Source organism: Cynocephalus volans, chromosome 5, assembly GCF_027409185.1.
Source record: "Cynocephalus volans isolate mCynVol1 chromosome 5, mCynVol1.pri, whole genome shotgun sequence".
NCBI classification, from domain to species: domain Eukaryota; kingdom Metazoa; phylum Chordata; class Mammalia; order Dermoptera; family Cynocephalidae; genus Cynocephalus; species Cynocephalus volans.
The window spans coordinates 135,788,781-135,807,258 of NC_084464.1; the positions used below are offsets into that span (position 1 = coordinate 135,788,781).

Here is an 18,478-nt window from a genome sequence, read left to right on the forward strand (position 1 = left end):
ATGCCTTTGTTAAATTAACCTATAAAATTTTCTTCTTGATACTTTAAAAAGAAAGTGTAGCTTTACTAAAATGTCTATAAATTATTTATGCAGAAGTGATTGATATTTCTCAAAAAAATGAATAAACAAGACAAGAAATTCAAGTGGAAAGTGGTAAGAGGCAGTCTATGTGACATTTATATATTTTGGTCAACAAGCTAATAAGCAAATGTTGCAAACTGAAAGGTAGGGCTGTAAAGAAAACAAACAAAAAAATTAGCTCCTATCCATTTACTGGGTACAATGAACTAATTCAGGTAAATTAAAGAAGAAATGACTTCTTTGTACATATTTAGCATGAGAAATTTCTTAACTCATCCTTACTTGTAAGAAATTATTAGAAAGCTCAAAGACTTTAAATGAACTTGAGCATTTAGGCATATCTGAACTTCTCATGAAAAATTTTTTTTTTATTTTCAGAAGCTTCTTAAGTGATCTATGTTCAAAAACAGAACCTGAGCTACCATGACAGCTTTTAGAAGCTGAAATGTTTGTGAGGCATGATGTGGATCTCTGTATCTATCACCTGAAAACAAGTATCCAATGTAGTCAGACTGAGGTGTGTGTAGAAGACACTCTTTCATTTACATAAAATTAAGTAAAAAATTCTAAACATTTTTATAAAACATGTTCAAAGACATCGAGAGCATTATTCCCATAATGTATTAAATATACTCATTTTTTTGGTTGTTGAAATAATCTGTCCTTGTTGTTCCAGTCTATATTTTATATGTGTAATCTGTCACTGAGTATAACATCCTTAGGGTCAGTGACTTTATTATGCAAAATTTTAATTGTTCAGAGATTGGAACTGGAAACATATTTGGCAGATAAAAACAAAAACCTGAAAGACCTGGGATGTATGTTTGTACCACAGAGAGAAAGCATGGAAAGAATAGGAGACTGGAATCAGAGGACCTGTGTTTTGGTTCTGGGTCTGCCATGTACCACATGCAGTGACCTGAGTCAAGCTACAACCTTTCAGATCTTGTTTCTCTGTAAAACAGGGATCAGAATACTGGTCTGTCTTTGTCCCAGGGATGTTATGAGAAAGTTGAGTGAATGTGCTCTGAAGCTATGTAGGGCTATATATAGTTATATAATTATCAATAGAAATTTTATCCTCTAAAGAAAGAAAACTTACAACAAAATGATATCTTATCAAGGAGTCCATGAACACTGAATTTAGTTAAAAAAGAAACAAACAAAAAGAGTCAGCAGTCTGGGAATCAGGAGACAAAGATCTTGGTCCAAGTGCTGACATAAATGTGCACTGTGAAACGTGCACAAGGCCTTTCCCCTTAATTTTCTCAACTATAAATGAGAGGGTTTATAGAAAGAATTTCTAAGGTATCTTCTAGATCATGATTCTGTGACCCTTTTAAAGTCCATTTAAAAATTGTCTGTCTGTAAAAGGAAGTACTGTCTTGTGAAATACTGCACAGTTTTATTTGACAATTCCTGTAAATTACTGTCATCTGAATCAGAATTTTTGAAATGGAAGCATAATGGAAGCATAAATTTTGAAATGGCATATTATTCTTCAAAATGTCAAAGCATATAGCAGGGTTAACTTGGAAAAATATTTTCCAGGGATTGTCTATGTGTGCATGTGTGCAAGATGCACAGATATGTCTATGTGCGGGTGGTAGAGGGATCGGAGTGCACGACCGACACCTAAGCTGTTCAAGATCGTTACACTCATGTCATATTTTGTTAGTGATGTAGTGTGGATATGAAGTTTGAGCTTAGTATTAGTATTAGGTTCAAAAGAGAATCTGAAATGATAAAAATTGAAATATTTTGAGAGAGTTTTTTGGTGTAAATTTTTTTGAGGTAAAGAGGGATTTTCTATCTATGTATTAAGTGACACAGTAAGTGCCAAATAAAAATATAAAAACTTCCCAGAAATCTTTTAAAATAAATACCTCAAAATAAATTACTCAATAAACATTAGGCCTTTATAGAAAATATACAATGATAATGTTATGGGTATAGCTTTCTTTAATACCTCAAAATAGTCATTTCATGATTTTATTTTTACCACATCATTCACTTGTTTTCAGTTAGTGTTATTTCAAAATGTTATTAAAACAAAAATAAGTGACAAAATGGGTCCTCTGAAGTTTAGTGTGACTATTTTATTTAATATTATTTCTTATAACTTTGTAATAAATACATTCTCAAAATCCAACCATTACAATGTTCTCCTTAGTTTAAACTAGCTAAACTCTTTAAAAAGTCAATTATCTGAAATTTAACTTATAATGTGATAATATGTTATAAAAAAGGAAAATGGAAAAATTGTCCTTAAAAAAACAATTCAATTATTTATCATTGCAAATTATTTAGGAGAAGTTGCTTACTGTGTCATAGGTTCTGTGCCCAGTCTGAAATCCTGGGACTTGTCCTTACTGACTGACTGCTGTGGAAGAAGAAGAAAAACAAGTAATAAGTAAAAAATGAGAGAAGACCGTCAATATTCACATGCTGAAACCCCACCAACTTCCTGAATGAAGAGAGAATATGCCCATTCTGAACACAAATGTCTATGCCATTCCTGAACATAAATGTCTACCAGCATAACATATTTGCTTCTATGGAAAATCAAGGAAGTGGTTCTCCAGATAGTTTAACCACTCTTTATAAATAAAGCCAGCTTTCAGGTATATGGCAAAAAAAAAAAGTCAGTTGTGAATTGGCCTGAATTAATCTCCTACTACTACTACTATGTGGCATATTACTTAAGCTCTAAATTTATCTTTCAACACTACATCTTTCCTTTGTAATCTTTTCAATATATTCTGTATTTTCATAGTACTTGTCACTGAACTGCATGTAAGATTTTGAATTTAGAAGCTCTTCAAATCACCTACAAAATTTGTTCAGTATGTCTTATTAGTAGCACTTGGTGAGAAAAACTAGTAAGCACTTTCACTGATACCAAATTATACTTGAGTGTTAGATGCTTCTTCTAGAATTTGAAACATTAACTCCAAATGAAAGTATAGCGTGGGAAATGGCATTTTATATGATATATAGTATTTCATAAGTCAACACAATATTGCTATAAAAGAGACTTCAAATGGTTTTTAGAGATAATTACATGTTATGGAAAGGATCCATTTAACATTCACAAAGAAAACATAAATTGTCATTATGTTAAAGTTTTGTATTATACACAAATGAAAGAGATATACCATATCTACCTAATTATTTAAATTTTTAAAAAATCCAGAAAACAAAAAACCAAAATGAAGTGAAAGGAGTACAACCTTCTCTTTGTTTTATTTAAGTAATTACTATTCCCAGTGTTATCTCTACTGAAGCTTGTTTTGCCTTTTTAGATTTCCTCCTTCATAATCAGATTTCTGTAAGATCATTCTTCAGCAAGATTTGCCACTGAATATTTTGAAACAAGTATTACTTATCATAAAGATTTCAAGAGGATATTATACTTTTCTGAATCATAAGTATGTGATTATTATTGCCAGCTGTATAACTTTAAATCAAGCATATAATAAAAATAAGAGTTAAAGAACAAGGAGACTTAGTGCTGATAGGTGGGTGTTACAGTAAGTGACCCAATTTGGCAGAACAACAAAAGAACCAATGACACTTTGATTTTGCTCTACAATGAAGGTGATCTGACTCAGTTAAAATATGTTAGGGAAAAAAGTATATACATACGGAAAATGTCAAATTCAAGGGCTAATTCAGATTGCAGAATAGTCTACCTGTTCTAAACCAACAGAGCAACAAGTAAAGAAAACCATCAAAACCTAATTCAGAAAGCATCAATCATAACAGAATTTCTCCATTTTCTTTCCAGGCTTATGAAATAAATTCCAAACACAGCAATCAAAATAAGGTATGATGTTTTAGTCTTTACAAGGTCTGAGTATCATTTCTATCTCTTTGCCCATGGCAAGACCAGTATCTTATCATAAATATGTACATATATGAAACTTTGTAAAAGTACTGGATTTTTAAAACAGAACTCAACATAACAGCTTCAATAAGAAATTCTCATCAATTTGAACCTATTCCAGAGGTTGAGGAAAGAGGAAGAAGTCAGACTGAATTATGTATCACTGTTAAGTCAATGTTACTTTCATTTGTTGTGACTTTGATGAGTGAGTAACAGCATGTGGCCACATGCAGTTCTTACCAATCCTGCTTGTGATAGTGTGTTCACGTAAAATAAATGCTCTGATGTCCTAAGAAAGTTTCTCTTAAGTAGGTTAAACATTGCCCCTGCCATTTTTCCTACTGTATTATTTACATTACCGTAACTGGCATACCCATCTCTTTTTTTATGATGCAAAGGTGGCTTAGCCTGTGTTCAAATCTTATAAATCCCAAATTAGTAAGGGATCCATATTATAAAGTTTTAACACTTATTTTCACTTCTAAACACCTTTACTCACTCATTCCTTGGTTTCAGCAGCAGCACGCCATATGGGTAGTTACTCATGGAGGCAGGAGGAGGAGGAAGGAGTTGTTGTCTCTGTGAGCTGTTTTGTTTTATTTTATCTTTGAACAAAAAAGCCCCCAAGGTTGGTATACAATCAGCCCATCAACAACCCCCACCATCAACAGGGCCAAAGAGCATGACTGCCCTTCTTTCCCTCCTTTCCACACACACCTCTCAGACAGTTGTTTTGTGACTTCGTTTCCTCTTCATGGACACCCTTGATTTGGAGAGGAGGGGATGAAGAGAGGAAGATGAGCAAAGCGAAGTTGATGAATGTAAGGACCAGAATCTAGAGACTCCTGCCTCCCAAACCCTCACAATTTCTTAGAGATGCTTTTAAATTGAGATGCAATGAGACTCAAACATGAAAGGAATGATTAATGGAGTGACTTTAAATGCCTTCACTGATCATGTGGAGATTTATCAAGAAGAAAACAACTCATAAATAGCTTTATAAAAGAGAAATGAGCCATGCAAGCAACTCACCCGAATATTTCTACAAATGTGAAGAATGAATGTAAAATTAGATAAATGTTCAATCAATGGATGTTGTAGCTAGCATAACAGCTTTAAACAAGGCAAATTTATGACACATAAAAATTTATGATACAAAATATTTATAAACAAATATAAATTTATGATACATAATAGATTTATGACAGCTCTTTTACATGCTGTTTATATACCTCCTGATATATCTGCCTTTTCCATATAATTAATATCTATAATATGTTTATATCTACTTTGTAGGAATTTTTTTTAAAAAAGAAAGAAAAAAAAAAAAAAACAACTAGGGTTGGTGTTTAAATTCTATACTTTAATTCTGTCATTAATTCTCTGTGGCCTGAGTAAGCCGGTTAACCTCTCTTGGTGTTTTTTTTTTTTTTCACTTGAAAATGGACGGGGGGCTCAATATAAAAGCATAAACTATCATAGCACCATTCTGTTATTTCACAGATGAGGAAACGGAGGCCCAGAGTTACCAAGGTTACGGAAATAGTCTGAAGGTTACACTAGTGTTTTTTAACTAATTTAACAGCAAATTGATTTTTCAATACAATTTTATTTGAAACCCTTGTATATAAACATATAAAGTAGAATTGCTCTGAGTGAAACTAGGTTTGCATGGTCTGGCATGCCCTGCCTCCTTAACCCTACTCCCAAAGACCTGAGGAATGGGGCTCTACAGATGACAGTTTACAAACTGCTGGACTAGACAAGCTCTTTCAGGTTTCCTCTACTGCTAAAATTCTGTTTCCAGGAGCACATTTTTATGGCTTTAAATATTTGTATACGTTTGAAGTGGATTCTTTGACTTTAGAATTTATTATTCATTATGTATCTGATTTATTTGATACTAAATCCTCTAATTAAAATGCTCTTCCTTAAGGAAAAAAATTCTTCTGCATTAAGATACAGTTTCTAGAAGCATACTGTAACAGAAAGTAAAGACCATCTTGATTCATGTCTTGTTTTGAATACTAATTGTGCCAATTAAAAACAACAATAAATACTTATGGAGTAACACTCTAAGAGCAAGGCACTATGCTGGATGCCCTGGGGATACAAGGCTGAGTCAGCAGCAGTCCCTGCCCTTCAAGCACTTATAATCTAATGAGGAAAAGGTATATAAACAACCAACAACCAACAAAGCAGGGTGAGATACATACAATAAAGGTAAAAAGGACACGTGTGGAAGTAAAGGAAGAGAAGCCTTGACTTGCAACTGGAGGCTTTCAAGAAGGACTCACAGAGGAGGGAGCATGTAGCTGGCTGGACCTTAAGGGATAAAGTGAAGTTCTGATCACTGGAGAAGCACAAAAACGTATACAGTTTGAGAAAAGAGAGTGAGCAAAAGTTGGAGGGATGTGGCTGCAGGGCAGCATACTCAGGAGGTTGTTTTGGAAGATAGGAAGAATAGGTCAGAGCTTCTATTCAATCTTTGTGGGGTGGGGCCTAGAAAAAAAATAATGATTTTTTTAACTTTATAGACAAATATGGAGCCAGCTAAGAATTCTGCCCTGGTAAGTCACATGACTTGATTTCTATTTTAGGAAGGTATCTCCAGTGGGCAGGTAAAAGGTACAATAAAGGCTAGAGAATAGGAGGATGGAGACTGCTGTAGGCAGAGGCCAGGTGACTATACCAGGCAGGGGCTGTTACACAGCAATATCTTTTCCACGTCCTTTCCCCTCAGTTCAACCTTAAAAAAATTGGCATTCCTTAAGGCCCTATCTTCTACTCTTTGTCATTTTCATTCTTTATACTCCTCTATTCTCACGGACTCAACCAGCATGTTTACGCTAATGATTTCCAAATACCCCAAATCCAGATCACAAGTTTTCTTCAAAATGACTTGGTAATCATTAGTTTTCAGCAAAGCTAGTTTAACACAGCAGTTTTTCTTAAAACAAACTTGGATTCATACATTTTCATCAAAACTACCTTGCAAATCTGAGTTTTCAGCAAATCTCTCCTGAACCTCATAGTGCCTGCAAGATATGTGCAACTGGCTGCTGCACAAGTGCCACACACTTCACATGCCTCACAGTGAAGTTCTGTCTATATGTTTATACACTGAGATGTTCAAATTAGAAACCTAGATTTCTTCTTTTCCTTCGCAAGGATTTAGTCACCAAATCCTAGCTCATTATTTTTGGCTTGGATTATTGCAACAGCTCCTGCTGGACTTATTTCCTTCAGTACTGCTTTTTCGTATTTTCAGAGCTTTTAGAATGAGCTTCTGAAACAACAAATTTGATGTCATCTCCCTACTTTAAATCCTGTAATGGCTCCCTTCTTCCTTTGGGATAAAAATCTAGCTCCTTAAAATGACATACGAAGGCCTTCTTGATCCTGTCTACTTGTTCAGGTTCAGCTTCATCTGCTTTCAACCTTGCATCCTAAGCTCCAGACATGATACAACATTTCTGGCTGCATTAGGCTTCTGCACATGCTATTTCTAATGCCTCCAATGTACCCTCCTGCTCACCTGGCTACCCCTTAAAAATGAACTCATCTACTTCTCACTACATGCGCTCGTAGTTTTTCTTCACTGCCCTTTTATTGTTTATATGTTCATTATTCAGTTCAAACAATATTCAATGTTCATATTTTTATATGTGATTCTTCGATTAAACTCAATTTTATCTGTTAGGCTTTAAGTTCCTCAGGTGCAGAGACTATTTATGTTTTGACCATTACACTATCCATATTCCATTCTACCACAGTGCCTGGAAAAGCATCAGGCATTCGATATATGTGTTGAATGAATAAATAGTAAAGATGCCAAAGTAGATGGGGTAGTGAGGATGGGGATCATTGATTGAGTGAGGGCCAGAAGAATGTGAGAGAGGAAAATGACCAAAAACACAAGTGGAGAGGTCTGCCATAGAAGATCACTTTTTTCTTTGACACCTGAACATAGCTGCAGAAGGAAGGCAAAATTATAAAAATATAAAGGAGGGATGAAAATTTGAGGGAATTCATGTTAGACAGCTTCTCTTTAAGAAAGCAGGAGTCAAAGTCAAGTTGGAGGAAGAGTTTAGCAGCTTAAGCCACAGACAATTTTTGACCAGGTGCTACAGAGAACAGGGTAGTGGGTAAATTGTAAAGAACAACAACAACAAAAAGACCAAATGGTAATTTAATTAAGGAAAAAACACACTCATATCCATATATATACATATTATATATATTTTTTTCTATTAAAATAGAGCAGTGGTTCTCAACTGGAGAGTGTGGGGGTGATTTTGACCCCCAGGGGAAATCTGGCAATGACTGGAAGACATTTTTGATTGTCACAAGTTGGGGTAGCTACTTTTTTTTTTGGCAGCTGGCTGGTTAGGGGATTCAAACCTGTGACCCTGGTGTTATAAGGAAGGGGGCGGTGCTTCTGGCCTGTAGTGGACAGAGATCAAGGATGCTGCTAAATATCCCACAATGCACAACATATTCCCAACAACCAAGAATTATCCAGCCCCAAACGCCACAGTGCCAAGGTTGAGAACCCCAGAAGTAGAGTGCTTAGCAAAACAAGAGGACACCAGAGTTAAGGTGACAGAGAATTTCTGAAAAAAGGTCATGCTGCTTGACAAGTCAGAAGACAGGGTAACTGATAATAATCAATTGTGCCACTATTTAAAGGACAATTTATGACTAGGAATGATTGCTGGGAAATTTTCCCAATAACAACTTTTACGTTTTAACAAATTTTTAGAGGGATGTTACTGATATTTAGGTTAACCTTTGAAAATATTATCATGAAGAGCAAATAAGTTATTCTACCAAACAACGCTTAGTGTCACTGTCAGAGATAGTATTGGGCCAAGTGGAACATTGGTTTGACCCAGTATAACATCACTTATTTTATATTTTTATGTATATTCATCAAAGATTAAATCTATATTTACCTTAGGTAAGTCTATCAATAGTGTTTTTAAAAAACCAGAAAATGTCCACTGCACATAATACTCTCTGAGAATTGGGAAGGATTGTTCATCCTTCAAATACTTATCCATGGTGATTAGAACAACTATGAAATCTTTATTGAGAATTTATATTATTCTCTAAACTGAGTATTAATGGAAGATCTGTATAAGAAAATGAGATATGACAGAGTCTGAGACTGGAGACTCAAATCAGCTGAATAAAGACTGGGTTGCTAAACAGGAAAACAATTTCACCCATGCATTATTTTGTATAAATTTTAATTAATGGGAGTTAGGAAGACATCAAGGAAATGATACATTTTTTAAACCTAGTTCTGAGGTAAAATTACAGGGAGATTTTCTCATGGCCCCTGATATGGATTGAATTGTGTCCCCCAAGTTTTATGTATTAGAAGCTTGATCCCCACTAACTGTTGAGAATGGGAAATCCTATTATGATAATTGAAAGGTGGGGCCTTGAAGAGGTGATTAGATTCTTAGGGCCATGCCTTAAGATGAAAGGATTAATAATGGTGGTCATGGGTGTTGTTCTGGGGGCTTTAAAAAGAGAGTACATGAGCATCTCTCTCTCTGCTTCCTCCATTTGGCAATGTGACAACCTGTGTCACCACCAAAGATGCTCATCAGATGTGTTCCCTTGAATTTGGACTTCCCAGCCTCTAAAACTGTAAGCAATAAATTTTTGTTTTCTTATAAATCACCTAGTTCCAGGTATTTTGTTATAAGCAACAGAAATGGACTAATATAGACCCTTTATTTCAGAATCACTGGCAATTGTATAGGTCCTGCCCTTAGGCTAGATAAATTGAGAAGACACGCAGGCTGTGAAGCCTCACTTTGTTAAGGGCAAGAAGGTCTTGGAAACATGGGGAGGAATTGCCCAAAGTAGCAAGAAACAGAGTTGTTGGGGGGAAGAGACAAAGCAGGGGCTGAAGTACACAAGCCAAACACAATGGCAGAAGCAGAGGCGTGAAAGGAGGAGCAACAAAACTAGTCAACAAACCTTTAAGGGAGTCGCGACCTTAAGGGTTCCTTTCAGGGTAGGAGAGATTCTCTTCTCTCTTAATCTCTGGAAGATTTTACAGTTTCTCTGTGTAGCACACCTAGAAACTTTATTGTTGCGAGTGGAATCTGTGGGTGTGAGCCGACTCACACTGGCTTTGCTGTCATATCACTGGGCTCCCACCCATTTTCTTTGTGGGACATGTTATTTCTCTAGACTCGAGACTAATAGAGATTTTTCAAATGTAAAAATCATTTATATGAAATTAATACTTTTCCTCTACATAGTGGTTATAAGTTTTTAAAATAAATTATAATGAAAGAAAAAAACATCAGTGCTCTCTGCACTGAGATTCTTCATGAGATACAAATAAGAATGTTAGTTTTAACTTTCTTATAAGGTAAGATTGTAGACCAGTTTTATCGCTATCCTTGATACATACTAAGTAAGTTTTGATTTAGTTCTCCTCAAATATTCCTGAAATTTTAAAGCAAATCCAAGCATAAATTAATTTTTATTTATTAATATAATAAATTAGAGATAAATCACTGTTATTTTCTTTGATAAAGAGAATTACTAAAGTAAAAAAAGATTTAAATTGGTATTATTCTTTAGCAATAGGGAGGAGGCAATAATTGTGACTATGTTTTCAATGATTTAGTATATATCAACTAACTTCTAGGTATTGGGAAAAATCATTCACCATACCCCAAATCATCACCATCTATTATAAATTTGTTGCACTTAACACAGTAATAAGATCATATTATTCCTATGGTTAAGAATAATTCAGATTCACTCCTACTACAAGGACCAGTGAATGGAAAAATCCTTTTTCTGCATAAAGCAATTTTTGAAAATAGTGTTATACGGTACAATTATTAGATACTCTGAAGACTAAGAGCAACACATGCACATTGAAGGCAATCTCATTTATTGCCTATCGTTTTTATGAGATTGACAGAATCACCAATGTAAAACTTTGTGTGAATATGTTTAGCTGGTAGAGGAAGAGGAACTACCAGGAAGTTGTCTAATGCTTTTTGGTTCTCTGTTCTTGTTTTGGACTAAACTAGAAAACAGCTGTTCCTGAATATAAGCTAGAGTATGCACTTTGGTCTAGGAGCCAGCCTTTTTGAATTAAGCCAGCTTACTCTTATTGACTCTACATGATTGGTAAAATACTGAAAATAATTAAAACACTCTTCTCAAATGAAGATTAGCTATAATGAATATTTTTATAATTATCCTGGAATAGCAAAACCAATAACTATTATTCATTTAATGAGTTTGAGAGAAGGACAAAACCAGAAGCATCACAGTAATTTGTCTATACTTTCAGAAATAATCTACCATTCCTGTGCATAATTATTACTATACATCTGGCATTATACAAAAACATACTGAAAAACATACTTGGTATTCATATTGAAACATTTATGGAAGGTAAGTGGTACTTTTATACTTTGGGTTTTGTTTTTTAGAAATAAAAGAAAGCATTTTAAGGAATTAAAAAAAACCCAGCATTTTAGGAATTAAAAAAAGAAAACTGAGCATTTTAGTACCTTGAAATGGTTAAAAAATAAATTCTGTGCTAATAAGAAAAGATGTCCAAGTTATACTGATAAAATTAAAAAACAGGATATTAAGTATGATCCTAGTTTCATAAAAACAAAGGATAAACAAAGACATACATGTTTATGTATGGAGAGAACATTTTCAGAAGGATATGCAGGAAACAGAATGAACACTAATATATTAGCAGGATAGAAGACTTATTTTTCAGTTTACACTATTCTTTACTGGTTTTTAAACTATGAGCATGTATTATTTTTATAGTAGAACAACTTAAAATAACTATAAATTATAAAAAGGAATTTTAACAACAATAAGTTTCCTCTTCAAATAAATGAATCATACAGGTTAATGCTTAGGCTAGCAAAAATAAAAGCCTAAAAAATAAGAAATGTCCAAAATACAAATAAAAAATAAAACCAAGTTTGTCAGCACTACTTTTTTTCAAAGCTTCTGAGTTTCTTTCTTTCTTGATAGCACCAATATTCTCTTTTCTATTAGATACCAATTCATGACATACCTTGGTAAAAAATGTTCTGGAATGACTTCGGAGAAAAACATTCTCCTACTCCCTCTTCCCTGTGGTGTTAAGTGGTTATTGACTAATCTGGGGACCCTATGACCTATGGTGGAGAATAACTAACTCAAGCCTTGTCCCTTCCTGCTGCAGTAGAAGAGCGAGCAACAAATGCTGCCATCACCCACTAACATTTCAGTGAACCAGATGACATGCTGGAAGGTACCTGGCACATTCAACAACAGAGCAGGTGTGTTCCACCTGGAAGAACTTGTAAGATGCAGCAGCTGCCAAGCTATTAAAAGGTGTAATTTTACTGCTTATTCTACAGTTTGAATAGAGATAATTTCAAAATAGAAAGAAAACTACTGAGGTTTCTTTCTTTTTTTCCTTTAAAGTATAGAGAATACAATTCTTAAAGCTTCCACATGAAGAAGGGTACAATGAAATAAACATAAAACAGGGATGCAAAAAACTAGTGTGACACAAAACCTGTCTAACTGTGCAGGTAACAGTTGTCTGTGTTGCTGACTAGGTGGTGGAGGAAAAAGGGCACAGTGAATATGGAGGCCACATTCCTAATTAGCAGTGTCATTTTGAAGGAACCTGTTATGACTTTCTGGATCTTAATTTCCCTATTTGTAAAATAAAGGAGTTGACTAGAGTCACCAGGCATAATCTCTCAGGTCCTTTCCATGTAACCAATTCTGTTATTCTATGAACTTAGTACTTCCACAATTCTAGTCCCTTATTAGAGACTACTTTTCATGTTCTTTTTTATAAAAACATCTCTTATATATGGTAATAAAAATAAGACTTGCACATGAAATTAAACATCTAATAGACTTTGTGGTAGGTTTATAAAGGCAGGATCTTGATAAAATCAAACCATATATATTTTGATAAAGGAATTAAACTTAAGAACTGCAACTAGCCAGGTGCTAAGGAAGCTCAGTTACATGTTTCTCAAGGGTTGGCTGTTAGCTTGATGACTCAGAGTGAACCCACGGCATTTTAATACCTGGGGCAATGTTACATTTCTCAGAGACTTCTTTTGACATTAGCATAGATCATTCTTTCTACTTTCTCCCAGAGGGAAGCAAAACACTAACTATCTATTAACACACGGTACATATCTAAGAGGAAAAACTACATGTAGGATTCTATTATAATACATGGATTCAGATAAAGTAGATCAAATCATGTTCTTCAACAAAAGAAACCCATGCATCTTAAACTTTAAAGCTCAATTCAAAGTCCATCTCCTCCGTGAGAACTTTTCTACTCCCTTGCCCAAATGGATTTTTATCCTCTGCAACTCCTTTGCTTTACTAATTTAAAAGTTTTACTCTGCATGTCTGTAAATTCTCCCTGAGATCTATCAGAATTAGGGTTTGGGTATTAGTGGGATTAGCCTGAAGTAGATCTCAAGCATCAAGTGAGATATTTGAAGAACTGGTCTGCTAGGAGATAAATATAAAGATATGTTTAAAGCATGAAGATCAATCTCTGAGGGGAAAAGCCACACAAAATTTAAAAGTCAACTACAATCTAAACAATGAGTACGATGTAGTGAGTCCCTGTGAGTAGAGGAGTGGCACAGGCAGTGGGGACTGAGGAGTCCTGGCAGCAAGTAAGAGGTCCCTATCCGAAGGAACACAGGCACCTCAGGAGGAGGAAGGCAATACCAACTTCACAGGTGGCCAGTAAGACACTGACAGAGTTCTTTGTATCTTCTCTCGCGGAGGCAGAACTAATTTTAGGGTACTGGACAGGAATACATTCAGAAGTGGGGGTTAGGTAACCTCAGTTTCAAAGCTCAGCATGATGAGTCAAAGACATCCATGTCACTACAAGTAAAGGCTATATCTTTCTTTCATAGCATCTCCCAGTTTTTGATATAAACTAAAAATATTGTTAGCTGTCACAATGACTCCCTATGCCAATATTATAAATGCTTCCACTGCACTAAATGTCTATAGGCTGTAAAATTAGATCAGCATTGTTATGGATTACATGTTTGTGTCCCACCAAAATTCATAAGTTGAAGTCCTAATTTTCAACACGATGGTATTAGGAGGCATTTGGGAAGTAATTAGGTCATGAGGTTGTAGCCCTCATCAATGGGATTAGCGCCTTTATAAGAAGACACACAAGAGAGCTTGCTTCCTCTCTCTGCTCTCTGCCCTGGGAAGATACAATGGACCTACAAACCAGTAAGTGGGCCCTTACCAGACACTGGATCTGATCTTGGACTTCCCAGACTCCAGAACTGTGAGAAATAAATGTTTGTTGTCCAAGCCACCCATTTTATGGTATATATGTTACAGCAGCCTGAACTAAGACAAGCATCTTCCTAAATTCTTAAATGTGGTGCCAAATTGCAAACCATGGGTAATATTACACATGTAACATTTGCCCATAGCCAAATTCCTTGCCAATCTTTTTGACCATATCCTCTGTGGTCCCCATACTGTTGTAGGCAATCATCACTATATATCCTTGCTATGTTTGAAACTCGTGTTTTACCAAGAAACCATTTTTCTTTGATTTCCTTGCAGCATAGGCTACTCATTCTCACATCCAACAGTGAACCATGGGAGCCAGGAATTAACACTGACCTCCTCTTAGCTCCCTGCTGCTGATTTTAGGCTATTATATGAGGGTAATTCAAAAAGTTCGTGGAAAAGTAGAATTAAAAGATAACACAAAAATCTTTCCACAAACTTTTTGAAATACCCTCGTACTTTCAAAGCACTTCTCCTCGGGTGCCTTAACAACTGGCTGTAACACCCTCTACTTATCTTTGCAACTGTTACCTTTGAATCTTGTGGTCACTCTAACACAAAGGTTCTCAATGTTGGCTGCACATTAAAATCACCCAGAAAGCTTCTGAAATATGCCCATGCCCAAGTTCCATTCTCAACCAATTAAATCAATTTTTGGAGGCAGGGATAGTCATCAGTATTCAGTTTTTTAATTCCTTAGGTGGTTTCAATGTGAAGCCAAGGTTGAGACATCTGCTCTAACACAAGAATTAAGGATGTGAGCTGGTAGTTCATCAGTTTCTTCATCCCAGCTCTTGCTATCATCCTCGAATTTGAATGTTCAAGAGTACAACATGTCCAATACTCTGGGTCCTAGTCTCTTGACCCGCACAACTTTTATAACATATCTTTCAATTTCACTTCAGCTCTCATATACACTATGAATTTATCATAACCTGCAACTGTTTGACATCTGAAATATTAAATAAGCAGAAGAGTTTCTGGCCTTAAATGCTGTAGTTCCAGCTTGCTGACTCCTTTACCAAATGACATTATGCATCCACCTAGGCATAGGTAGCTTTCCGCAACCTTGCAGAGAACCTTGCTTTCCAAGTCTGCCAATCTTCTCCTGATCTTCCATGGTGTAACTCTCTTACCAATGCTAGCAAGCCTCTTACCCTCTTGTTCTCCTGTCACACCCACAACTCCAATTATATATCACACCAAACCTGCCTTCTCCACTGCTATGACCTAGATGCTGAGTACTACTTTAAGAAAAAAGTCCAACTACACAGATTTATGCCACCTGTATTTTTATAGTATCCAAAGAGGAGCTCCCAGAACTACTGAAGAATCTTTTTATATGTCCCAAATGAGCTCCTGCTCCTACTTTCCTTATAGGTATTCAAATGATTACTATTCTTCTTGAGATCCTATCATATTCCTTTGCTCCTCATATTCGAAGTGGACCTTGCTTTCTGTTTTGGAGAACATAAAGATATCCTTAATTTCTACACTTCCATTCTATCAACTTATCTGCATCCCCATCCAGACTTACCCATCTTAGAGGAGTACTTCTCTAAGGTTGGCATTGCTGACATTTTTGGCCAGATAATTCTTTCTTAAGGGGGGGTGTTATCTGCATTCTAGGAAGTTTAGCAAATCCATGACCTCTACTCACTAGATGCCAGTAGTATCATCCTCCTCGCAGTTGAGACAATAAAAAACATCGCCAGACATTGTCAAATGTCTTCTGAGAGGTAAAATCACTCTCAGTTGAGAAGCACTGCTCTAAGCCAAGGCTCATCTATCAACCTGTCTTTCCAATAAAGAAGACCCTCCTGCTTCCTCCAAGATCCACTATGTCCTTGGTGTCTTTTATTTATCTTCATTCAACCTGAAGATGTCCATTAGCTTTGCCTACTCAGTATATAATTTTACGTATCTCTTCCACATTTAAAAAAATCATTCCTAGATACTAGGTCTCCCTCTAGCCACTGCCCGATCTTTTTTTATTCTTCAAAGTGAAGCTTTGAGAATAACTACCATGAGTTCACTTGCTGAGGCACCATTCAATCTTTATTCTACTCTTCAATCCTCGTCACTTCACTTATACTGGTGCAAAGCTACCAGGGTCCTTCTGATTACCAAATGCTCAGACAACCTAACTGTTTGGCTGTTTCCAAATACAGTCCTGTTGAACCTATCTTCTCCCCTCGCTTCCAGGACACTTCTTTATTTCTGGTTCTTTCCTTTTCCTTTAACTATTCTTTCTTAATCTTCTCTTCTTCCTTTTGCTGCCCATGAAAACTAGTGTTTGACTGGATTCTGTCCTTGGCCACCTTGTCTTAGCACTCTACAACACTCTTTCTGGACTATCGCTTTCACTACGAACTTCTACTTACTGATATAATACAACAAATCCACTAATTCCTCCTTATTTGATTGTGAAGCTCTACCTTCTCTCAAATTCCAATCCTACATTTATAGCTCCCTACTGAATATTTCTACCTGGGAGCACCTCAGACACTGGCAAATTGAGATATCTAAAATTAAACTTTTCATCTCCTACTTTCTACTATTCCTTTTTTCTTTCCTCCCAAATCTTCCTTAAACATCTCATTATTTCTGTTGTTATGCTATCTATTCAGTTGTATAATACACAAAATCTTAGATTCCAACCTCACTAATGAAATCCGAACAATCATAAAATTCTATCAGTTATAGCTGATGTCCTCTCCCTTCCATCCCCACTAGTTCAGGAAATATTTATTCCTATGGATTCCTAACTAATTTCTTTGCCCTAGGTCTTAGCTACCTCTAATCCAACCACTATGCTGCTACTAGAACGATCTTTTTAATTTGCAAATCTGTTCATGTCGCTCCTGGGTTAGCTCCTTTGGGGGATCTTCTTTGTCTGGAGGATAAAATCTAAGCATTTTAAGAGAGTACACTAGGCTTTCTGTGGCCTGGCTCATGTATTTCTCCTATCCTTCTCTCCATTAGACCCTATGCTCCCCAGACATAGTCATACCATACACCATACCTTACGCAAAGTTATTCCCTCTGCTAGAATGCTTTTTTAATTTCATCTATCTAGCACATACTTTTTTTTTTTTTTTAATCCTAGAAGCCTCAGGTTAAGCATTTCCTCCTCTGGGAATTCTTCCTGGACTCCTCCAGGGTAGATTTAAGAGGGTTTTTCCCATGTGTTCCCAATGTATTGTGCACATATCTTCATTATAGTTCCTACCAGAGTATACTGGAATTGTCTGCTTGCAGGTGTCTCACCCACCAGTCTGTGAGCTTCTTAAAGGCAAGTGCCTTGCCCACTCACGCCTGTTTTAGTGGGGACTGCTAACTAGAGTGCTTGGCATGGAAGCAACTATACCATAAAAACATGCTGAATGACTGAATGATATATACATGTCAGGCTCAACTGTCAAAAACTTTATGTACATGACATGTATTTATTAAAAAAATGTATGTCTATTCAGTTCATGGAGTCAAGAAGCAGCAAGGTTATTCATTCTAAGGCTAAAGTTAATGTCACATAATAAAACAAGCTTAATAAGCAATATATATGATGGTACAGTGCTTATTAAACTTTTTAACTGAAGTAACTGCTAACATCAGGTAAATATTGACTAATATACCTGAGGGATCTGATGGCACAGACTAAAATATATAACATTTCTCAGGCTAATAATACATTATTTTAAAGTTAAAATAATTCATTTTAACTTTAAAAAATTTTAAATCACTAGCAAATAAAAGGAATGCTCCAGAGATAGAACATCTTTATTCTGAGGACTCCACTGACATTTGACATAAATGTATACCTCCCAGCTGGGGCTGATGACAGTGTCATTATCACAGTTGAAGAAACGAGTACTGAGTGGAAACAGCGTCACACCTAAAGTCATAAGTTCCACTCTGGGTTATTGTCCCATCACTTAAGCTATGACTTGGGGGTCTATAACCTCTCTGAGCCTCATCAGTTTCCTTATCTGGAAAATGGCTATAACAATATTTGCCTTTATATTTCAGGATGTTGGTGCCAAGATCAAAAGAAATAATAATGTGAACAATGAAGGATTATAAGCATGAAAAATAAAGTAACATTTTATCCAGAGAAAGTGAAAATCA

The 18,478-nt window shown here is 35.7% G+C and overlaps 1 protein-coding gene across 9 annotated transcripts in view; it reads right to left on the reverse strand.

The window, feature by feature from the left end:
- Positions 1–18,478, reverse strand: part of AHI1 (Abelson helper integration site 1) — a 195,030-nt gene that overhangs the window by 23,815 nt on the left and 152,737 nt on the right. For 5 of the 9 annotated variants that reach the window (XM_063096479.1, XM_063096478.1, XM_063096470.1 and 2 more), the window contains 3 exons: positions 4,688–4,733; positions 4,470–4,575; positions 2,406–2,464 (listed from right to left, as the gene is read on the reverse strand). The exons of 1 other annotated variant lie outside the window; for it this stretch is intronic. In XM_063096479.1, the coding sequence (XP_062952549.1) occupies positions 2,410–2,464; positions 4,470–4,575; positions 4,688–4,733 (207 nt within the window). In that variant the 3' untranslated portion in view covers positions 2,406–2,409. The remainder of the gene's footprint in view (positions 1–2,405; positions 2,465–4,469; positions 4,576–4,687; positions 4,734–18,478) is intronic. 3 more of the 9 variants (XM_063096473.1, XM_063096474.1, XM_063096475.1) reach the window with 2 other exon arrangements.